We start from the raw sequence: 25175 nt of genomic DNA, 5'->3' as shown, positions 1-25175 counted from the left end.
ATTCTTCTTAGTCGTTGATGGGCTGATTCATTAGCCATTAAAAGTCTGTTCACCTTAGCCATTGATGTCCCACTTCATTTAATCGAAATTACATGGCATCGAGTATTTACAATTATTAATCCTATTATCTTTATTCATTGAGTCAGTGATAACTATGGAATGAACTATTACAATAATGACTGTTAATTGAGATCTACATGAAAAATTCTACAAATTCTTATCACAGATAAGCTACTCTACCAATGACTATCAGACAATGATAATTTAGCATTTGATAGCTAATCCTACTTAATGAAATATTATGTTATATATTTTGTTCATCATCAAAAATATATGCAATTCCTAACAGTTGTATGTTAAAAAGTACTCTACTTATATAATAAAACGTAGGTAGGCATGTTAAATATTAGTACTACTATAAATACTTACCCAACACATTCATCATAATTCAAGTCAAAAAATAAACAAATGGCCAGGTTTAGTTCTTCCGCAGAGTAGCTAGCTATGCGAATAGTGTTGGCAGAGTCCGATATTTCACTTGTGAAACTGGGTGGTAGATCTTGGAAAGATCATGACATTTGAGAAAACTGTCTTGAGAAATATAATAAAATAGCTCGAACAAATAAATATCCAGAAATCTCTGGTTGGATGAATTTAGTCAACTTAGCTAAGCAGTTGTATTTTTTTGCCCGTGACTTAGCTCATGTAAATATTACATTTTACTTGATTTTTGATTCTAAGTTTTGCATGTTTTAATTTGAATTTGTTTTTCATAGATTTTTATGTATAATACCGAAATTCCCGAGATGTGATGGGTCAGAGAGTTTAAAAGAACCTCTGTTCTCTAGGATAACTTTACAATCATCGAGTCTTTTTTAGAGAGCTCATCTATAGTTTGATGACGAAGAATGCACAACCTCGTACTCCACGTCGAAGGTCTTGATTCACTCTCTCATCATTCCTTGTTATGCGTTTGTAGTTTTAGTGGTAGTTCGGTGAGCTTTGTAGTTTTACTGGTAGTTTGGTGGATTTGTGGGTAAGGGTAAAGTGAAGATAGTTTAAATTTGTGTTTAGTGTTGAAATGCATTGCCTACTACTCTGTTTTAGTTTTTCATAGTTAAATTTAACAAATGCATTATCTGAATTATCTTGTACAACAATATAAAATATTATATAACATATATTTTAAATATTTTAATTGTTACGGTGATGATACTGATAGATTTTGGTTGTTATAAAAAGACATAGAAGTGAGATCCCCTTCTAACTACACAGACGTATACACGTACGACTCACCTATACACATACAACTGGTCAGCTGCATCCGGAGAGAGACCGAAAATTTGAATTAGATTCGTTCTTACTCCCTCTGCCCCCTTATTTTTTTACATTTCGGAGAAAGTGTTCGATAAACATTTTAAAGTGCATATAAAGTATAGTTCCTTAACTTATCCACTTTCAGTGGGCAAAGAAAAAAAATTAAAAAAAAATCATCACAATCGATACTTAAAGTGACTACCCTCACAATTTTTAAAATACAAACCACTTTTTGAAACTCTTATTTTAAAAAATAACTTATCAAACAATTATTTTGGAGATTATAATTATACTAGGAACGAAAGTAATAAAATATGTCATAACTCTTTTGATTATTTGATTATATCAAATAATTATTAATTTTTGATTTTATACCAAACTATAATAACCGGATTTAAGTATAATTTGGTAAGTTTTTTTGATTTGGTTAGGTTATCCTCAATTATGATCGTCAAATATTCTTAACATACTATAAGGACTAGATACTATAAGGACTGTTACATCTTTAAATACTAAAACAATACATGGTCTAAGTTCCTGCATTCGAATCCCGCTTATAAAAAAAAATTAAAATTATTTTTTATACCTTACCCAAATTACCAGGTTCGAATCCAGCCGACAACAAATATTTATAAAAAATTAAATATACAAGTAAACTACTAAATTTGAATCCATATGAGCCTTTTCATGGAAAGTCATATTTTAATTTTGTTTAATTTTTGTTTACTGTCTAGTATGATTCATTATTTTATATTATGACGCATTAGGTTTTTAAAATATTGATCATATATATATGTTATGTATTTAGACAAAGGTCACAATAATTCAAGTGAATATTTTAATGCGTAAAATTTTGTATGAAATAGTTCAGATCAGTATATTAATTTTGTTTAAAGTTTATATTAATATAAAGGAAAGAATAGTAAGAAAAAATGTTTTCTTTTTTAAAGAAATGGATGGCTGCTAGAAAGTTCCTAGCCTTCAGTGGTTGCTTAACGCCCCATGATATGAATGTTTGTTGTAACTTGGGTGACTTATTCTTTTTAATATTGGATGTATTGGCTATAGTCATGATAAAAAGGAAAGGATAATTAAAATGGGGTAAATTGTATGTGATTATTATAATTTAGTATAATAAAAGTCCACCTATTCAGAAATAGACGAAACCTGGACTCCAATATTTGGTGTAAATATGAGGTTCAAACTCAAAATATAAGATAATTTATCACAATTTAAATTGTTTAGAGAATAATTATATTTCTGTTGTTTTTAATTTTTTTTTTGACGTAAAAGGAAGATTTTATTGATGAGCTAAATCAGCTTGCAAAATAGATAAAAACTCAATGGGAACAGAACTCCCAACAAGAACTCGATCTGGAAAAGAATAAGACTCTCTCGCAATGTAGTGAGCAGCCTCATTAGCAGATCGTCTAACAAAAAACAAAGATATTGTTTGTGACTCCTTAAAGAGCTTCCTGCAATCCTCCACAACCTTGCCAAATGGAGATCGCATCGGCACCTGACTTCTAATCGCCTGCACTGCTACCAGGCAATCAGACTCGACGACCACTTTATTCCATTGCTCTTCTTTCATCCAGCTCAATGCTTCCTTGATGGCTATAACCTCTGCTAGTGCTGGTGTAGAGGCTCCTTGAAATAACTTCGCCTTCGCCTGCACTAAAGAACCACTCGAATCCCTGACCACCAACCCTATACCAAACGCAGAAAATTCCGAAAATACTGCTGCATCAACTGATACCTTAATTGTTTCTTCCTGAGGCTTAACCCAAAGACTCACACCATCTCCCACCAAGAAAGGTTGAGACAGCAAAATAGATGACCTACTATGGGCTTCTTTCCACTGTTTAAGGTATTGCGTTGCATTCTACACTGCCCAACATAAAGTAGCAGCCTCTGCACTCCTAGCTGCGTTAAGACGAGACAATACTTGATCAAACCAACTGAAAAAATCAACACCACTTACAGTACATATTTCAGGGAATGCCTTCTGCCAACACTGTATTGCTACAGGACAAAACACCAGTGCATGACATATTGTTTCGTTCTCCCCTTCACAAACTGGACATATACTCAGAACAGGAACATGTCTTTGCTACAACATAACATTTGTAGGTAGACAGCCCGAAAGAGCACGCCAAATTAAGTTCAGAACTTTTGGGGGGGCCTTGATTCTCCACAACCTCTTCCATAAGCTATCTTCATACTCTATATGCCATAATCCTTTCTGCACTTGAATAAGTCTATATGCACTCTTCACTGAGTAGTTTCCCGACTCCTCATATTTCCAAAACAATCTATCTTCTTTCAAATCATTCGTCAAAGTAATACCTTTTATGCACCCCTGATCACGAGCATTAAAGACATCCTCCAGGATCTCAATGTCCCAAGCTCTACAATCCATCTGCATTAAACCTGAAACCTTATTCCCCTGCAGAGACTGTGATATGGTAGTTATGCATGGGTTTTGCTCATCCAAGAGCCACGGTTGATTCAATATATCTATTTTTTCACCATTCCCAACCACCCATCTGGCCCCAGATTTAATTAAGTCCTTAGCCTCCCATATACTTCTCCACACAAAACTAGGATTGCCTCCAAGTTGAGCATCCAAAAAATTAGTAGAGGGGAAATATCGAGCCTTAAACAATCTGCTCACTAAACTCTCAGGCTTGGTTAGAAACCTCCAACCTTGTTTTCCTAACAAAGCAAGATTGAAATCCCTCAAATTACGGAACCCCATACCCCCAGCTGCTTTATGATAACTCATATGATCCCAACTCAACCAATGCAGCCCTTTTGCATCATTAGGCTTCGAACTCCACCAATATCTGGCCATGGTTCTCTCAATATCCTTTATGATTTCTAAAGGTAACAAGAAAACACTAATTGCATAGCTCGGTAATGTTTGAGCCACTGATTTTATAAGCACTTCTTTACCCGCCTTCCCAATCAACTTACCATCCCAGCTCGCTACCTTATTCTTCACCTTATCTTTCAAAAAGCCCAATATCACTGACTTGTTGCGACCCAAAGTATTAGGTAATCCCAAATACATACTTCGATCATCTGCTTCCAGCATGTGCAACTCCTCACAAATTTTGACCCGACACTCATTGCTCGTATTTGCACTGAAAAATACAGACGACTTCATCCTATTAACCTTCTGACCTGAAGCATTTTCGAACTCCTTCAACAAACTTAAAACCCTATTTGCCTCCTCCACACTGGCTTTGCAATACATGTAGCTATCATCGGCAAAAAGCATATGAGATATGCTTGGTGCCTTTTGACACACCTTAATACCACTTATCCACCTCTTTACTTCATACTTTCGGATGAGGGCAGACAAACCCTCTGCACATAGGATGAAAAGGTAAGGAGATAGAGGGTCTCCTTGCCTAATTCCTCGACTTGGTTGAATAGGCCCCATTCTGTTTTGCCCATGAACAATGTTATACGAAACCGAGGTAACGCATTGAAGAACAAGTTGTACCCATCTTTCATGAAACCCCAATTTCTGCAAAATGGCCTGTAAATAACTCCACTCCACCCTATCATACGCTTTACTCATATCTAATTTCAAAGCCATACACCCCTCTTTACCCCTCCTTTTCCTTTTCAGATAGTGCATTACTTCATACGATATCATTTTGTTATCTGAAATGAGTCTTCCCGGTATAAACGCACTCTGGTTGTCTGAAATACATATCTCAAGAATCTCCTTCATTCGATTTGCAAGCACCTTTGTAATGATTTTAGCCAAGATATTGCACAGAGAAATAGGACGCAAATCACCCATTGTTACCGGACTTTTCTTCTTTGGAATCAAAACCACATTTGTTTCATTTAGCTTAGTCCTCATCCTACCTTATTCGAAGAAATCCTTAACCATTGAAACCACATCAGTACCAACAATCGCCCAATGTTTTTGATAAAACGCTGGTGTCATTCCATCTGGTCCAGGGGACTTATCTGGATGCATCTGAAACAGGGCCTCTTTAACCTCGTCTTCTGAGATTTCCTTTAATAATTCACAATTTTGCTCTGCTGTAATCTTCCCAGGGACACAATCTATCACTTTTTCCCAGCTGTTCTGAGCCGTACTAAATAGTTCAGTATAGTACCCAGTAATTACTCAGCCAAACCATTTCCCCAGTCTCTCCACTCTCCTTCCTCGTTCTGCAACTTCGTAATCTGATTCACTCTTCTTCTTGTGTTTGCCATAGCGTGGAAATACTTACTGTTTTGATCCCCAGATTGTAGCCATAACTGCTTTGACCTTTGCCTCCAAAAAATTTCACGTTGATCCAGGATTAAAAATAACTTCTTCTTCATTTCCTTATAATTCTGAACCGCCTGAGTATCTCTTCTCCCCCTCCATTGCTTTAACTCAACTTTACATTCTCGAATACGCTTTGCAAAATCACCAGTTATCTCCTTGCCCCAAACCAGCAGTTTTTCTCCGCATAACTTAACTTTCTCCTGAATATCGCTTTTACTATTCTCCTCCCAACTATCTTTAACCACTTCCAGACACATTGGTTCAGAGAGCCATGCATTCTCAAACCTGAAGTGTGTACAGTTCTGCGATCTGTCATACCTCTTAGGGATAAGCAATAACGGACTATGATCTGATTCTGATCCTTCCAGATTATATAATCTTGCAGCAGGAAAAACAGTTAACCAAGCATCAGTCGTTAGAGCTCTGTCTAGTCGAACTTCTATCCATTCACTCGTCCCTCTTCCCCGTTCCCAAGTAAACTGGTGTCCTGTTAAACTCATATCAATCAAACCCACATCCATGAGTGTTTCATTGAACCCGTCAATCAACCAATTCGGATATGTCAAGTTGAGACATACAAAGGCGCCAGTGAAGAGCTTAAAATCAGTACAAGGGCTGCTCATTTCCCCCTTTCTTGTCGGCATGTGAACAAATATTATTCATATCTCCTATAGCAACCCATGGTAAATTTGAGTCTCTAGCAAGATGCCTCAACAGATCCCACGTCTTCCTTCTATTAGCACGCACTGGCTCACCATAAATACCCGTTAAACGCCAAACTTCCATACCTTCAATCCTAACCTCAATGTCAATATGATTTTGCGAGTAACTAAGAAGCTTACCTTGATCCATTTCTTTCCATAGTAAACATAACCCACCACTTCTTCCTTGTGGTTCCACCACAATCATTCCTTCATATCCCAGCTGCCTTCGAACCCATTCCACTCTATCCTGTCTTCCAATCGTCTCACATAAGAACACAAATGCAGGCTTCTCTTGACGTACAACGTCTTTAAGGAACCGAACATTCCAAGGGAGCCCAACCCCTCGGCAGTTCCAGCTTAATACACTCATAATGCATGGCGGGCCTGCCTTGCAGCACCCGCCGTTAACAAGTTTTTTGGATCCTGTGTTTCTTCTGTTTGGTTCTCCCCCATGTCATCATCCTCAATATTCAGATTGTTATTGGGCCTCAATATTATTGGGTTGTTTATTCTACGTCTTTTTGGATCAGTTAAAGCAAGCCCATCTGGATCCAAATCTACATTATCTGCTTCCCGCCTCTCATTCAAATTTAATGAACTTTTTGGCTCCACTATTACAATCATATTAGATTGATCCCTTCCTCCAATTTCGCCCGTTAGTTTTGTAACCCCTAATTTTCTGGTATCATGTTGCTCCTTAGCGTAATTAACGGTATCCTCCTTACTGTGTGACTCTGTTCCTCCACTTTCTCTCTCCTTATCGTTAGACTTCGTCGGAAACAACACTGCACCGTCCGCCCATCTAATCCATTGGTTTTCTTTGCTTAAGCTTTGACTTCTTAATGGTGCCCGTAGAGAACTATTATATTTCCTCATTTCATTGCCATGTGGACTATCAAACATGTCCTCACAGAACTTCTCTGTGTGCCCTATCCTCCCGCAGAAAAAACAAAAGGACGGTAATCGTTCATACTTGAACTGAATCCCCATCCATTCCCCCCTGCCCTCTTGAGACGCATCTGACTCTTCAATGGGCGATGCACATCAATGGCTACTCTGATTCTCAAGTAATTCCTGCACATACCTTGAAAATTCTTTGTATCTGCTTCCAAAAATCTCCCCACAAAATTACCTATAGATTTCAATATGAACTCAGACTTGAAACCAACAGGTACATCGTACACCTGCATCCATATATATAATTCCGATAACTTAATATCCTTTATCTGCTCATCCGCATTAAACTTTTTAACCAACAGAACTTGTTGATTAAAAGTCCACGGGCCATCGTCCAACACCCTTTGCATATCGCGCTCATGAAAGAATTTAAACAAGAACAAGTTCATTCGATTAGTTTCCTCCATAAACACCCCCTTAACTGGTCTCCATATCGACGATAATGTATCCTGCATGACCATAAAATTCACCTTCTTATTTGTTAAAAAACATCCCACCAAGCATCTATCCAATCCTTCAATACCAGTAACATCAGGGATATCCTCCAAGATAAGACCATCTTCATCATCCGTATTCAAAGAGAGATTTGCATATGCCTCCTCGAGATTATCATTTCTTGAAGAACTCGCCATGAAAACAGACCAAAAAACAACAAACTTTTAGGAAAAAAACTAGATTTCCGATAACAGGACACTCACCAATTGATGAGACAGACAAAACTCATCATAAGATGAGACTTCAATTTCATCTTTCGGCAACTGGTATTAGTATTACTACATCTTAAAAGCTAATAGAAATTAATGTTTCTCCATTTGACCAAGCTTACCGAGTCAGCTTCAATCGGTACCCATGCATAAATGCATAAGTGGTTCATAGTCTCACTTCTGTTGTTTTTAATTAGGTTTAAAGAAATTTGGTATGCTGACTTATTACTTGGTTCACGCTAAGATGCTAAGATACTGAATCCTCCTGTACACAAAATTTTTCTACTTAATTTATTGGGATTTTTTTAAAAAATATTCAAGTTGTAAATAATATTTTCAAAAATACGTTTAAACTTATATGCAATATTTACAACCTTAACCTTATATGTAATATTAAATATAACATTGGTAATTTCTTATGTAATCTTATATGCAATTTTGACGGTATTTACGTAAATAAGTTAAGAAAGAAGGATAATTTTGATAAATTTCGTAATTAAATTTTATGTACGATTTTGTTTCCTTAAAATATTAATACTCTTAACAAAAATATTAAACAATCAAAAACATAAGTAATACAAAACAAAATCTTGTTTAAGAATAAAAATATACTAATGTTCCAAGTATTACATATAGCACGAGTCGCTACAGCCGCATTGAAAAAGTACAAGTCGCAGACATTCGTTTATTAATCTCAATCAAGCCTCTCCGGTTAACCGGATATATAATTCCGGCATGGCTCCTCCTCATGATGATAGCAAGTTGGAAACTGCCGATGAGTCTCTGTCTGCTTCTAATCGTCCTATTTCTACTGTCCTCATCATCATCGGTAATGTTTTTACTTCAATCTTACGTCGTTATATATTTATATTAGACCCGTCAATTTTGTGCACGATACACAAATATTTATATGTTTAAAGGTGATATTGGGGCTAGTGAATATGTTTTATTGTGAATTGGGCAGCTATGCAAACTGAAGCTCTGCCACTAGTTAACAAGTTTCAGCTTTCCCAAGCTGTTGATTCTGTGTAAGTTCTTTTCTTTGTTTGGTTGCTTATTGTTTGTCTCGTGTTTTTTAGTTAATTAGTCGAAATACTCCGCCTGGTTGCCTTTTACTATATTTGGAATATACAGATTGTTTGGTTCTTGATATATGATGCTAATGTTAGCATTAAGAATATACTTACTTATCTCACTTAGTAAGGTATGTCATTTGTTTTTTTATGTGAATATAGAGGGTTTTTTTATCCCCTTACCATACTTGGGATTAGGGGGTTTTAGTGTTTTAAGATAATAATTGTTTGTTCTTGACCTGATCCTATTGTTGAAAATTGTAAAGATATTTTTATGCGTCGTTGCGACTTGGAGTTTTTGTGTAATGACTGTATCATTTAGGTAAGGCAGATGAAACTAGAAAAATCATATGGAATCTTGCCAACCATGTTCCCGGTTTAGAGCCTCAGTTGTTAATTAGTTAGGTTGTATTTTTCGCAGTTCTCGTATGTGGTTTGTTTGTAGCAAGTAAAAGAGCTTTTCCCCGTAATCTATCTGAAGCAAAGATTGTTTCTTTGAGAATTTATTTTTGCATGTTTGGATAATTTGATTTATTGTCACATCTTTCGCACAATCTAAATATTGGCATTATACTTCTTTTAGTTGATTTTGACTGATTTATGTAGTGTAAATGTTGTAGGTTTCCGAAAGGGGTTCCTTGGGTCCGGTATCATGGAACTTACAAAGATTTGAATATTAATATCATGTGGCCAGGGAAGGATGCAGTTCTGGGTAAGTTCTTTGTTACATATTATGTCTTAAGCTGCAAGGGGACATTATCTGTGTATCGTTTTTGTTAAAAGCTACTAACTGTTCTATATGACAGCCGTATGTTATACCGTTTTTGTTAAAAGCTACTAACTGTTCCATATGACAGCCGTATGTTATACCATATGGTTTAACCTCTGCACTCATTCTAAAATGTATGTTGATCGCTTTAACTTTCACTCATGCAAATAGGTTGTTATCTTGCGGCTACTTCTTTAACCTGTATTGTCGTGATCTGAAAATAGTATACCATTTTAGCAACACAAGTTATTCTAGAGATTAGTGAATTAACAACTACAATTTTGTTTGTTCATTCCTATCTTGAAGCAGTTTTATTTCGCATGATTGAAATACTTTCTCAACATGCTTACTGATTTGTTCACTGGAATTTTATAATTTATCTGTATGCGGACTGAGTTACCTGAGTTACCTATATGCATTGCTTTGCTCCCATTCTTTTTTGTAGTCATACTAATTATTAATCTTCTCTTAACTCTTAAGGCCATGTTGTTTTATGTTATCAAATATAGGATAAAATTATAATCCTTCAAATTTGTAAAAAAAACCTCTTTGAGATCAATCCTAGGATTATAATACTTAAAATAATCTTATTCCATGTTTGTTTTTTCAAAGTAAGTGAGAGGATTATAATCCTGTATAGTACTTGCTTACTTGGTTGGAGGAGGTTTTATCAAATCCCCTCTACCCAGTCATTTCCTTCACTATAATCCCATTCAAAAAATATAGGATTGGAAAGTTTAAAGATAAAAGTATAACCCATGATTGTTCCTCAAAAGAAAACATCGGATAAATTGCAGGGGCATGTCTGTTTCATAGTACTAAGTATAGGATAGTATTATAATCCTTTAAATTTTTTCAATCTCATGTTTGATTTTGTAAAAAGTTATTCCTCCTTAATCCAAGGAGTATAATCCTTTAAATTATGCTATTCCATGTTTGTTATGTTGGAGCAGTGGATAGGATTATAATCCCCTCTATACTTGGTTGGAGGAGATAATATTTAATCTCCTCCAACATGTCATTTTTTAAAGGATTACAATCCAATCATTACAATCCCATGTAAAGCAAACACAAGATTGGATAATTTAAAGGATTATGGTCCAATCCAAAAGACTAACCCACAAAACAAACATGGGATAAAATTATAAAGGATTATAGTCCAATCCTAAACTTAATCCTTCAAAACAAACATAGTATAGGATTATTTAATCCATAGAATTAATATTGATGAGATTAGTTATCCCGAGATTGTTTTCTGGGGATCATAATACCCCCAAACAAACATGGCCTAAAGGATTGTAGTCCAATTCTAAACTTAATACTTCAAAATAAACATGGAATATCATAATTTGAAGAATTATAATCCCTAGGACTATTAATGATGGGATTACTATACCCGGATATTAATCGTGGATTATAATCATCCTTATAATCCCATTGTAAAAAAAACATAGGATTAAAATTTTTAATAAATAATAGTACATTTCCATGATTATCCCTCAAAACAAACATGTGATAAAATAATTTAAAGGATTATAAAACTTTAGAGGAGTATACTACAATCTCAAACTTAATACTTAAGAACAAACATGGGATATGATACTTTGAAGGATTATAATCTATAGGGTTATTAGTTATGGGATTATTAACCCCTGAAACAAACAAAGCCTTAAGGTTTAGTTTTTTTTATTAATTTATTCCGTTCATTAAATTGATATGTGTAAACTTCTAGATCCCTATTAAACATTATGTCCTCTTCTCCAGGGGTTGATAGCGTGGGTACTGTTTCTTCGTCACTACTGACATATGCATCTGTTCAAACATTACAACCAGACCTTATCATCAATGCTGGTACTGCAGGTGGCTTCAAGGTGAGGTTATTTTGCTTGTCCTCCAATCTTTCAAGTTTGTCTTCTATAGTTTATTTATTCATTCCTATTTCCTACATACATCACTTTGTGACTCTTTTATGACAATCCGAATCTAGATTCTACATATACTTAAAGCATGTTTTTGTATAGTGAGATCTGTGCTTCGCAATCTGTCTATAGTAATCTGTGCTTCCACTTGTGTGTAGTTTTTACACGGTTCACTTTGATAGATATTTTTGTTTAAATATTTGATTCATCAGGCAAAGGGTGCATGCATTGGTGACGTTTTCCTTGTATCTGAAGTTGCCTTTCATGATAGGAGAATACCGATCCCTGTAAGTTTCCAGCAAATTTTTTTGGTGTACTGTTTAGTTTCTTTAGAGTTGTTAGTTAAATCTTGATCAAGGAAGAAATTATTTGTATCATGGTTGATGATCGATTTCAATACACCTGGTCCCTGTTAAATGAAGAATAAATAGTTTGGTCCTTGGTCAACTAAAAGCAGGATGATTTGAATACTATAGTCTGTCCTCTGCAGCTTAGGTCAACTAGTTTGAAATTAAATTAAAAATTATGCAATATTAAAGAAAATCATATGGAATCAATTAAACGGCTAAGTACTTCATCATAAATAGGGTAATTGTTATTCAGTTTACCAATATATATGGCTATGATTGTATTGAGATTTGAAATTTGAACGATGAATGATTTGTATTATCTATAATAATGACCGCCTGATGGGATATAAACCCCTAAGAACCCTATAATGTTTGCATAGTAATAGTAATATAGACCCGGAGATATATATGGATTTGAGTGAAGAAGCAAAAGCTCTATGACATGTATCACCTATTTTCATCACCTATCTTCTCTCAGACTCAGACGACCTCCATAATAATAATAATGATGGAAAAATAGGGCAATTGCTATCCAATCCATGTCATCATCATAAAACAACACTCACAAATGCTCTTTCTTCTTTTTCTCCTCATCATCTTTACCCTTGTCTTTCTCTGTCAAGATTTCTCGAAACTTCCTCCGATCCTCTTATTCTTTATTCCACAGCCTCCTCCATTGCCCTCCTTTACACAAAATAATTATGATGATGATCAAACCCTATTACTATTACCTTATGACGCTCTGCAAATCATCTAGTTTGTTCCGCCTCTGCTAGCCTTTTGTTGTTTTTTCCTTCAGGTCACAACTTGACCTTTGTTCTGTTGTCACTTCAAGGTGGTGCTCATATTTCTATCAAGGTTAAAGGTGCTACCCGTGGGCTGAATCATAGAATTTCCAAAATCTTGGTGCAAAAACTTGTTGAAGGTGATTTTGGTTTTATCTTCGTTTCTACTACATCTTCTGTTTATTGGTATTCTTTTTAGGCTAGTTTTGAATTCCGATACGCCCAAGTTGCAATTATTGGCTACCAAACTTTTTCGTTCTTCTGCGGTTGTTCATGTTTGTTGGAGTCCTCATATATCAAAGGAATCAAAGGAGTGTGTTGTTTTGTTAGAAAGTGGCAACTTGTTTTTATTTGATTTTTGAATATTTTTGTCTTGATAGTGATGCGAGTTTCAATAATGATTTGAAAGGAAAGAATTTGATGGTCCGTTGGGAAGATTATTTGGACATCCAAGTGGAAAGTTCTTGGTTGAGTTGTCAATTTTATTGTCATCCTAGAATTTTGCTTGTAGCTCATTCTACAGCTGGGTTTTTGCTTGATTTAAGGCCGCTAGTATGTAAAGTGAAATGCTTGTTAAAAATATATATGTTGGCAAGTGATAATTTTGTACAAGAAAATGATCAGTTTATTTTTAAAATTGATAATGCAAACGACAGTTAATTTAATCCATCGGGACTTGCCTTAGAGAATGCAACAAACTAATCATTTTCTTGTACAAAATTATCACTGTTGTAATGAACATGGTTCCGATAATGCTGTTGGGAATGAACAACTGAAACAAGAACTTCTCGATTTTATGGCAAAGAAAATCTGCCATGAGTCAACTATCGTCTGATTTCCAGAAAAGAAAAAACATACGGAAAATTATAACAAGAAATGACAGTAATTTCTCAAATTCTCTGTTGCAGGAAATCAATCATACATCAACTTAATTACTAGCTTCACCATGGTCCATATATCTTCTATATTACCATTCAGTCCAACCATATACCTCTTAAACACAATCAAATAACCAAACATCGCATATCCCTAAATGCTCCAACCAATACACCAAAAAAACAAAACATAACATCAAACCATAACATAGTATATTCTTTTAATATTTTAAACAAATATCAACATGTTCCTGTTTGTATATAAATATAATTATCACATAGGAAGAGATTTTCGAGGTTGTGTCTTGTCTGGTGTGGTATTTTCTCCGACCAAGAAGATATATACATATTTTTTTATACACATCCATACAATATATAGAGAAGAAGAATACATATAGCAGCAGCTGTGGAGTCATTTAGGTTATGCCGTGTAACCCACGGGTATTATTATGTTCTTATTTTTTTAATTCAGATCTCTATTCATTTTTTTTTCATGTTAATCTATGATTTGAGTTTTGTTTGCTGGTTGTTTATCAATTAATAATTGTTGTCATTTTTGATTTCCCATGGGCTATTATTTTGGAATATGGGTCAGGTTAGATTTATTTGAGTATTTTCGGGTTATTCTAAATAGTTTTAATTTATGAGTTTGTATTGTAATTTAATCATTTGAACTAAATTCTAGTGTATACTTGTTGGTAATGTTGTAAATAAAGAAATTCTACAATACTTGGTCAACAAAACAATTATGATCTTAGAGAATGCAACAAACTGATCATTTTGTTGTACAAAATTATCACTTGCCAACATAGATATTCTTAACAAGCATTCCACTTTACATCTTTGCGGCCTTAAATCAACCAAAAACACAACAGTAGAATGAGAAACAAGCAAATATCTAGGATGCCAACAAAATTGACAACTCAGCCAAGAACCTTTCGCTTGGATGTCCAAATAATCTTCCCAACGGACCATCGAATTCTTTCCTTTGAAATCATTATTAAAACTCGCATCACTATCGAGACAAAAAGATTTAAGATCAAATAAAATTAAGTTGCCACTTTCTAACAAAATAACACACTCCTCTGGTATATGAGGACTCTAGCAAGCATGAATAACAGCAGAAGAACGAAAAAGTTTGGTAGCCAATAATTGCAACTTGGGTGTATCGGAATTTAAAGGTAGCCTATAAGAATACCAACAAACAGAAGATGTAGTAGAAACAAAGATGAAACCAAAGTCACCCTCAACAAGTTTTTGCACCAAGATTTAGGAAATTCTATGATTCAGCCCGGCCCACAGGTAGCACCTTTAAACTTGACAGAAACATGAGCACCACCTTGAAGTGATAACAAAACAAATGCCAACTGATCCAAGTTGTGACCTGAAGGAAAAAACAACAAAGGCGAGTAGAGGCGGAACACTGGATGATTTGCAGAGCGTCATGGGGTACATCATCATCATCATCATCATTTTGTGTAAAGGAGGAAGCAACGGAGGAGGTTGTGGACTAAAGAATAAGAGGATCAGAGGAAGTTTCGAGAAATCTAGACAAAGGTAAGGATGGTGAGGAGAAAAAGAAGAAAGAGCATTTGTGAATGTTGTTATATGATGATGACATGGATTGGATAGCAATTGCCCTATTTTTCAATCATTATTATTATTCTGGAGGTCGTCTGAGAACAGAATAGGTGCTGAGAAAGTAGATGGTACAGGCCATAGAGCTTTTGCTTCTTCACTTAAATCCATATATATCTCGGGGTCTATATTACTACTACTATACAAACAATATAGGGTTCTTGGGGGGGATTTATATCCCATCAGGAGGTCATTATTATAGGTAATAGTAATCGATCATCGTTCAAATTTCAAATCTTAATACAGTCATAGCCATAAATATTGATAAACTGAATAACAATTAGCCTGTTTATGATGAAATACTTAGCCGTTTAATTGATTCCATATGATTTTCTTTAATATTACATAATTATTTATGTATATTTCAGTTTTTTGTGCTAAATATGTATATGTACTTAATCATATATACCTAATTATGTAAATATTAGTTATTCAGTGTATAAATATTATTTGTGATCCCTGGTGCCAGATTCGCCTCATTTTAGATTTAGAAGAGGGGTGTATCCCTGTACTTTGCACCTTACCAATTCTTTTTCTTTTTGCTAAATCACCTTATGCATTCTTCTTTCTAAGTCTTGTTGAGCTTTAATCAAAATGTGCTCATATGCCCGAGCTTTAATCAAAATGTGCTCATATGCCCCGTATTTTTCCGGATAATCAGCCAAGTTTCATAACAATTTTCCGGGGTTTGGTTATCAATACTTCATATTCTATAAAAATATGAGAGTATAATAGACCCTATACATATTAGTTAGCCATTGATCAAACAGCTGCAGCTCTTAAATGTTTAGTATCTAGAATTGGATTCCATGGCAAAGGAACTCCATTTATGTTTGCGTTAATATCAAAGTTCATGGATAGCTGTGATATCTATCCTAATTGTGTTGATATTTAGTCAATAAATCCCCATATAGTTGTGATCTTTCAGGCTAACAAAGTTTCAAGTCACTCTCGTATTTATTTATCTAGGTTGTTTATGATTCCTTAAGTAATTCTTCCTTAGCTTGGAAACTCTGTTCAGTAATTTAAATGTTTTCTCTTGTCGTCCCGGTTCGACTCTCGCTCACCCCGAGATTTATTAGCACACATACTAATTTGTAAGGCATATAAGCCTAATTATTCAAAAAAAAATGTTAATCTGTATCTGAGACTTTTTTCTTTTTAGGTATTTGATCTTTACGGAGTTGGTCTCCGACAGACATGCTCAACCCCCAATATCTTAAAGGACCTCAACTTGAAGGTGACGTTCTGTTTTGTGTGTGATTGTGCTCTATTTTTCCTTATATTTTCTACTGGTTTACCATATCCAATTTTTACCTACTTACAGTATATAACTACGTTCCAATTTCTTTGTAGCCATAAATATTTTTTGGTCCCTGATTGTTACTGCAACATTCTCTACTACATGATTTAGTTAATAGATAATATGACACTTTTGAAATTTGTGTATTTGTGAAGCTGATTGAGTTTTTTCAAGTGTTATGTTAAATGAAATTAAGGTATCCACTAACTGAGTAATTGAGCAATTTTCAGGTTGGAAAACTGTCTACTGGTGACTCCTTGGATATGTGCCCGCAGGATGAATCATCTATCTTTGCCAATGATGCAACAGTTAAAGACATGGAGGTAACTTTTGATTCTTAGTCTTTTTTATAAACTTAGAAGAATGAACCATAATGCGAAGCCTTGTAATTTATCATATAAATTGTCTATCCGGCATTGGCAGTCTTTTGTTTAATATTTGACACTTGCTGCAGAAGTTTTAACAACACAGACTAGGTCTTCTGTATTATAGGGGCATGCTACATTTCTGGTAGTGGTTCAGCAAATGCATTGTATTAGAAAAAAAAAAGCATTAGAGTTTTAAGAAATGACTTCCTCGTAATAATACAGTAGGACTTCTAGTTTATAAAAGCCAAAACCATTGTTATTTGAAATGGAGAGTTAGATTGCATTACTGATCTTTTCTGTATGATACGTTGTTTACCAAAAGAAACCAAACATAGCCAGTATTTATCTCTCTGAAGTAAGGAACAGTATGGGAAAGGTGAGATGAAAGACCTTATCTATACTCTTAGGGACAGTAGAGACACTGTTTCCATGAAGAAGCCTGGTTGAGAAATGTTTTGTAAGTGTTGGAAATTCTTGAAATTTTTAGAAATATCTATGATACTCTGTTCAGTGATCTAGTGTGTTTGTTAAAGTTGTCCACAAGGACTATTAAATGCTGAGATCCTGTCATTTTACACAACCGAAAAATTATTTCGATCGTCTACAAGAAGATAAAAATTAAGAGATTTAATTAAGTATTATGTACAAAAAAATATGAAAATTTTCTCTGACGGCATGGGAATTGCACACTTCTCTGTTTTCTGCGCGCTAGATTTTTCTTTTCCTCCAGATTTTGGTAGACCAGTGCTAGATAATTGGCAATGTGTTGGTTTAGTAACAAACTCTAGTGCGTCCATACTGCTCGTCGTGGCAATGATATCCTTCTCTCGTCATGAGGCATGGGGAATGTCTTATTTTATTACTTAGGTTAAAGCAGTAGGACGTTGACAGGGATCTAAGAACAGTGCCCTATCACACGCGTATTATACAGAGATTACAATGGAAGTTTTTTCGATGCAACAACATATGAATATAGACCAATTTGTATTTCCTTCTATACACTCTAAAGAATAAAAAACATGGATCTAGTTGCGTCATTGTTATCTGTTGTGTGTTTTTGTCCTGTTTGAAGTGGTATGCTTGTAGATCCTATAAAATGACAAAAACCAATTTTTGTCCTGTTTGAAGTGGTATGCTTTTAATTAATGACTTGAACTCTAATCAATATTTTGTCCTGTTCTCTCAATTGAAAAATTTCATAAAGTTGTTGACATCAATGACATTTTGTTGTGATTACATAGCTTGTGAATAGAGAGGGATGGTTTATTTTTGTTTTTTTGTTGCATTCCCCCAAATTTTGTGATCCTGTAATGATTTATAATGATTTAAGGGTCACGGTCTGTTGCTACTGAATTTATAAGTGAGAATGACTTCTAGCATATTGTCGGCTTACTCAGGTGACAATACTGTCTTAACTCTTAACTAATTTACTTGACAATAGATTGCAATATCTTATGGTTTCAGGGAGCAGCTGTTGCTTACGTAGCGGATCTTCTCAAAGTCCCTGCAGTATTTATAAAAGCTGTGACCGATGTCGTTGATGGTGACAAGCCTACTACCGAGGAATTCCTGGAAAATTTAGCTGCAGTGGCTGCTGCACTTGAGCAGGCAGTCGCTCAAGTCATTGATTACATCAACGGGAAGTGCATTGCAGAACTCTAATCACTATATCATTATGTCCTCCTGTAGGTGAGAGAGACATCAATACCACACGATCATACTTATAAAACAACCATCTACATGTGTGATGTACTATAGCAAATTGGTTATTGCTATTTTAAACAGAGGTATCTGTATATGTGGTCAGATATCTTTTTTAGAAAATCCAAGCAAGTTACGGTTTACTATAATTGCTGAATCTAAACCTTTATTTTTTCTAATACAAACCTAATATAAATACTAAAGTTATATGTGAATAATACTTGGGCGGATTAAAGATACATTTTTATGCCAAAACATATGGGTTTCAACATCACAATATACCAAAGAAGGCCGCGACCCCAAAAATAGGCTTGATATGATCTACACTCCCTTTGTAACCCAAAAATAAATCTTTGCGCGATATAAATAATAAAGTAAACAATGTTTTGATGAAGAATGCTTTTTTGGCTTTCTACATAGATGAATATTATACTTTTTCGCTATAAAAGCAAAAAGAATTTTATGTTGCAATAATAAAATACTTAACCGAAGGCACATCATACAACTAATTCTCCAGACATAATTTAGAGACAGAATTTAGGCTCACAAGTGAGTCGGTGACTGTCTTCTCATGAAAATTCCAAACATGAACACTGTCGCTAGAGAAAATTCTGAGTACATACAGAAAATTGATTCTCTTAAAATATACTAAACCAATAGTTTGCTCACATGCATAACACTTATCATGCATGCTCCATATACATGTCAAATGCACTGTAATAGAAATTTGGATGAATGATGTACTAGCATACTGAGATGATACATGAGCATTTTGTGCAAACATGTTTGGGCATAATTGAAGGAATATATATTGCAGGACCAAACATAGATATTTCAATTGCAGAGTGCCGCACATATATAGATTCGCACGTATATTGATTTGTAATTAGCATTTCATGATTAGCACCGCCATACTAAATATAAGCATTTTTTTAAAAACATATTTGCGAGTAGTGGAGTTATTGTATGCTTGGAAAGAGAGGAACGTTTTTTTTTTATTCTTTCCATTTAACAATTATTTTATGTTCTTTTTCTAACTGTTTTTTTTAGAATTTCTTCTCTTTTCAGGACGACAGCTGGTTCTTCTCTAACAATCTGATTCTTTTTAACAAGGCATTTCTTTCACTTAGCAAGGCATTAAAATTTTTGATTACAATATTTTCTTTTGTGACTTAAGAATGATATGCAAATTCTACAGTTTAGTAGACATATCATAATTGGTAAATTTTGCAATTATCTTTAAATAGCTCAGAAATATCAGTAATGATTACTAGATTATTTGCAAAACTAGGTTCCCGTGCATCTGAATTTTTCATGAGCGTAAGATTGACATATTCAGATTTATCATCATTAATCATCCCCATCTCCGGCCCAATATTTATATTTAGTAATGAGAGCCCTTTCCTTTGAGAATCTTAAAATATTTTTTTGTGTAGTCCATATTTTTCATATGACTTATCATTCTTCTCAGCTGCTGGCTTTGTACACTAGAGAAGTGCCCAACTATTGTTATAGCATTTAAACTTACATCTATTAACAAAATTCTTGTTCTATTGAAAGTCTTTTTAATGGCTCAAGAGCGGTAGTTTTTCTCCTGGACTTAAATTTTCTTGATAGAAAAGCGAAGGGCTCGTCTAGCTCATCCAGTTCATCATGACTTGAGGGTTCATCTTCATCAATTACTTTCAGTTGCCTTTGTTGGCTTCAGATTCACCTTTACAAATATCCTTGTTAAGTATTGATAGGGTATGCTGACGGAGGAATCTGGTAATAACAAAGTTTGTGGTTTCTCGCCGGAATTAAGATCTATGATGGTGGTTCTTCGCCGGAAAATCAAGCGGTGTGTGGTGGTTGTATGTTAATTGGTGGATGAGATTGATTAGGGTAAGTGGTGGCTCCTTTTCAGCTCAACTTCTTCCCCCTCTCAATGTGTCTACGTACCCTTTATATAGGGATCAAACCTGACGTAGTTCTTGGGGAATAAGAAATCTAATGGGCTTAGACTTCTCATTCCTAGGCCCGGTAGAAGTCCTTCCAGAATTCATCTTCCACTAGCTTTAGGAATGTCCAACTATGAGGCTCAACCGCGAAGGCCCAAGGCTCGTCCGTAATTGTAGGACTTCACGAATAGTGCATCTCCCTGCGCAATAACAACACTCCTCTACAGCTATCTCCCTTGACTTACGGACGCAGGTATAGTCACGGTTCACCCCAAATGCCGGACGCGTCCCTGTCCCCCGAATGAGGATAACCCACCAGATAGCAGGACAGGTGATCCAATGCTCTTGGGTGCAAAGTGCAGGATGACTCCAAAGTTCTCCAACGAGGACACCAGTTAAATACAAGCAGAGAGTTCCCAAAGCACACACTAATATCAACCCCGCATCCCCAACGAGGACACCCGTTGAATACATGAGGAGGCCTTCAGTCATCAGACGTATCCCTGGAGGCCTTCAAGCTTTTCACGGATATCCCCCTCCTTGATCGTATCAAGAAGGGAATTTTTCAAAGAGTACCTGCAACAAATACGTTAGTAAAAACAATCTCTATTCTTCTTTCCATGCTTGCCTTGTCCTCAAGATATCCCTGTTTACCTTGTCCTAGGTGAGGACAAGGCTAACTATCCAAGAGTATGCATCTTCCAAAGACAAGACACGTCCTCTTCTCGTGGAATGCACACATTTCCCTTGTATTACAACTTTAGCATGTGGACCACGTATCCTGTCAATCCTCCCATGCAAGGCGCGCTCTGAACCCTGGGCGCGTCCTGGTCATACTAAGATTTCCTCCATCTTTTGGCACAACAATCTCGACTTCAAACGACCCAAGTCACACAGTCTACTCAATGTAAGACGCGTCCTACACAAGGTGGGCGCGTCCTCTCTTAGTTCATTGCAACCTACAACTCAATCCTTTATTTCTATGCCCCAACTCTATTCCAATCGGCCCATTCTTGACCCGAAATGACCCAATGCCAAATTTTGGTTATAAGAACTACCCCCCAAATTCCATACGCAGTTGAAAATAAAGTTGAAATTTTGATCCTTAAAACTATCAGCAAAATTGGTTTACAACCCCTGGACGCGTCTTTGGAGCAGGACGTGTCTTTCGTTGAATCGATCGCCATTTAAAATTAAACCACCCTATAGCCGTTGTATACGTCACTATTACCCTTTATCTATAAATACCCCTCAAAAGTCAATCAACCCTTTTTACTCTCTCTCTGCAAAACCACCATCGCCGCCGTTATAAGGAGTTAAGTTCGAAATTCCAGCGATTCCACTGGCCATTTTCCGAGTTCTTACAGTCAATCAATCCCCCAAGTTCCAAGGTATGTAAATCTTCTATCTTTTCTTTATTTCATCGAGTAAATCTACTGTAACAAGTGAAAAAACTTCCGTGTCCTTCATTTTCATTCTACTGTTCTTCATGTTTAAGTTGTATGTATATGTGTATATATCGGTAAATATGTTATGTTTTGCTTCGTCAATTCTCAATTTATGTATTTTTAGGGTTTTTATGAATTTCCCCCAAATAGACCACAATCGATTATAATTCCTTTATATTTCGATCAATATGGACGCTTCCACCATACAGGGCGTGCTCTACCATTCGCTTATTGCATAACTTAATAATCATAGATTAATTTCTCTTTGACAAAGATAACTTGGACGCGCCATCATATGAGGATGCGTCCTACACCATTGTTATTTTTTATTTTTAGTTGACTCCTTGCGATAGACACCTAGGATGCGTCATAGTACAAAACTCATTCTTTTCATTTTCTTTCTTCCTATGCTTATGCGTGTCTTTCTTTTGACGCGTCCTTATTATTTTCTTTATTTTCTTTAAGTCATGGACGCGCCCTTAGCTTTTCAGTTTCTTGTTTCATCTGGAAGGCGAGGGCGCGTCTTCATCTTCTCCATTTCACCCATTCGAGGCTTTTAACAGACGATTGGGTTTTGATTCCCCCTTCGTTCTTTCTTTCATCCCCGAATTGCCTGAATCTCACATAACTAGTGCCTTCCTTGAAGCAGAAGCTCGTGCATTTGAAGACTTAAGTCAAAAAGCTCTATTATGTCATGTTCGAGTCACGCATCTATGGACAATATTCCTTTAAGCACAAGGATTGAAAAGAAGAAGTTAAAACACAAGAGAACTTCCCAAACTGTACACTGCTTGGAAATTGAAGATTGGACTGATGATGAGATTATCCCATCATCCAGTAAATCTCACAATATAAAATCATCTCTGATGAAGGCGCATCCCCATCTGCTTAAGACTCGTCCCATATTCAGGACGCGCCCTCTCATCACAGTGAAAGTGAGTTTGAGAGAAGAGCTCCTGAACCTGAAAAATACCCTATCTCTCCCTAAAAATCTGATTCTCCACTCGAACATTGGGAGCCAGCTGATGTAGAGCTTGATTTTGATTGGAAAGAGCTTAAAAATCTCCCCGAGGCAGAAAAGAATATTTGAAGAAAGAAAGAGAACAAGTTAGCTTGTGTTGGCATGAATTCTACAGCAACATGCCTAGAGATTGCGTGGAACATGAAGTACTATGACATGGAAGGGATATGGGCGCGTCCTCTTGGCAAGATAAGGCCCTACCTCTTCAACATGGAAAATCTAAAGATCCCCAGAATGGTGCTTACTCCAAAGCTCATTTCTCTTGGTGTGGGCGCGCCCGTGCACCCATACATTCAAAAGATCTTGAAATGGTACGACGTGGCCCCCGTTCCACTTTCTCCAAATTCATACAAACTGGCGTGGGCCTTATATATTATGTACCACAATTTGGAGTTGGGCGCGCCTCCATGAAGGAGTTCAGCTATTTTTTTATCATTAGAAAGTCTATCCCTGGTTACCATTTCCTTGTTGTCAACAAGTGGCTGAACAACAAAGGATTCAACGAAGGCAAAGTGAGTCACGAGAGAGACTGGAAAGAGCCATGTTTCTATATTTATGATGTCAAGAAGGCTCGCGTTCGCTTCAACTTAGAGCCAAGTAGGTGACATTCCCAGGACGTGTCCAAGTAATCAGGACGCGTCTTCTCTTTCACCAAATTTTTTCTTTTTTCTTTCTGACAATCCTCATTTTTCCCTCTTAGATAAAAGAACTCAATAAGAGCTAACTGGAAAGACGAAAAAGAGAGCAGAAAAGGTATTGAAATATGCTGAAGAACATTTCAATCTTAAGGAAATGATTATAGAGGCCATTCTGAAAAAAGTTAGGGTCTTATATGCGAGAGTAGGTTCCATTTGTAAGTTTTATGAATTTTACAATGGGAAGCCCGTTCTCACAGCTTCTGAAAAAGCTAGGGGACTTTATGCTACGGAGCTAGTTCAACTTGACATTAGCAGACAAGTAGACCTGGAGCAGGGTAAGGACTATAATACTAGGACACGTCATAGCACCTATGGCGCGTCATACGTTTGCATGCGCGATCTTTATTCTTTCTGATACCCATACACGCTTTCACGGTCCATATATTTTCTTTGGACGTGTCATAGCATCATGACGCGTCTTTTGAGATATGTGTAATTTTGATGTTCTCATAAAGCTATTATACTTATGTCTTCATTTTTTGCAAAATTTTATAATGCTATTCGTTGTTACAAATCTGCTGCCCATGTTTCCATGTTAATCATATAAATAGGACGCGCCATGCATTTATACATGTAGCTCTTATTTTTGTCTGATAAATGTATGTATTTCCATAGTTTACATAGGGCGCGTCATATCACCCAGGAAGCGTCCGTTCTTGTATACTTGTAATACGTCCAGTTTACACAAAGTCATATTATGCATGTATGTCACTTTTTTTATTTCCATAAGTTTGTTTTCAAGAGGGCGCGTCCTCTTATCTGGGCGCGCCCATGACTAATGTTTACCATGTTATTCTGCAGACATGACTTCTCTTCCCAAGGGGTTTGCTATTGGTGCCTCAAGAAAGATGAAAGCTGGGAGGGGTAAGCCTGCTATTGCAAAAACTGACCCAAAATCCAAGGATCCTCCAGCTACTATGGTGCCTTCTTCTCCACCAAAAATCATTGATACCACTGTGGTGAACATCCCAGACAGGGAGGACATGCCCTCTAAGCGCCAGAAGACTGTTCCATATGATCAATCATTCATCCTCAGGTACCTGGGCGCGTCCTCTTCTGGAGCTTTTTCTGAGGATGAGGTGAGAGGCTGAACCTTCTGAATAGAGGAGCAAACTGAGCAAGCTATGGTAAGAGCAGCAACTGAGCTTCATTTGCACGTAAGGCAAAGTGCTAACATGACTGCCAGATTGAGGGTGCGTCTTGCTGCCACTGACACCGCCAAAAGCCAAGCTGAAGATAAAATCAGATCTTTAGAGAAAAATCTGAACCTTGTTCAAAGAAAAAGATGCTGAGATCCTACGG

General features: G+C 36.1%; 3 protein-coding genes across 3 annotated transcripts; 1 reads left to right on the top strand and 2 right to left on the bottom strand.

The window, feature by feature from the left end:
- Positions 1 to 5206: 5206 nt before the first annotated feature.
- LOC141673954 (uncharacterized) lies at positions 5207 to 6141 on the bottom strand. Its single transcript, XM_074480681.1, has 2 exons — positions 5474 to 6141; positions 5207 to 5426 (listed from the first exon to the last, which is right to left on the bottom strand). Exons 1-2 carry the CDS (start codon positions 6139 to 6141, stop codon positions 5207 to 5209), a joined length of 888 nt encoding a protein of 295 aa, XP_074336782.1.
- A 1112-nt stretch (positions 6142 to 7253) lies between these two features.
- LOC141673953 (uncharacterized) lies at positions 7254 to 7913 on the bottom strand. Its single transcript, XM_074480680.1, has one exon. The coding sequence runs from the start codon at positions 7911 to 7913 to the stop codon at positions 7254 to 7256; it is 660 nt and encodes a 219-aa protein (XP_074336781.1).
- A 693-nt stretch (positions 7914 to 8606) lies between these two features.
- On the top strand, positions 8607 to 18973 carry LOC141672905 (5'-methylthioadenosine/S-adenosylhomocysteine nucleosidase-like). The gene is made up of 8 exons (XM_074479603.1): positions 8607 to 8814; positions 8950 to 9013; positions 9679 to 9770; positions 11592 to 11698; positions 11959 to 12033; positions 16560 to 16634; positions 16928 to 17020; positions 18530 to 18973. The coding sequence occupies exons 1-8, from the start codon at positions 8721 to 8723 to the stop codon at positions 18725 to 18727; spliced, it is 798 nt and encodes a 265-aa protein (XP_074335704.1). The 5' UTR covers positions 8607 to 8720; the 3' UTR covers positions 18728 to 18973.
- Positions 18974 to 25175: the final 6202 nt, after the last annotated feature.

This window comes from Apium graveolens, chromosome 7 (genome assembly GCF_009905375.1).
Source record: "Apium graveolens cultivar Ventura chromosome 7, ASM990537v1, whole genome shotgun sequence".
NCBI classification, from domain to species: Eukaryota; Viridiplantae; Streptophyta; class Magnoliopsida; order Apiales; family Apiaceae; genus Apium; species Apium graveolens.
Note: the sequence above shows the minus strand (reverse complement) of the source record. Positions and strands in the feature narration are given on the sequence as shown.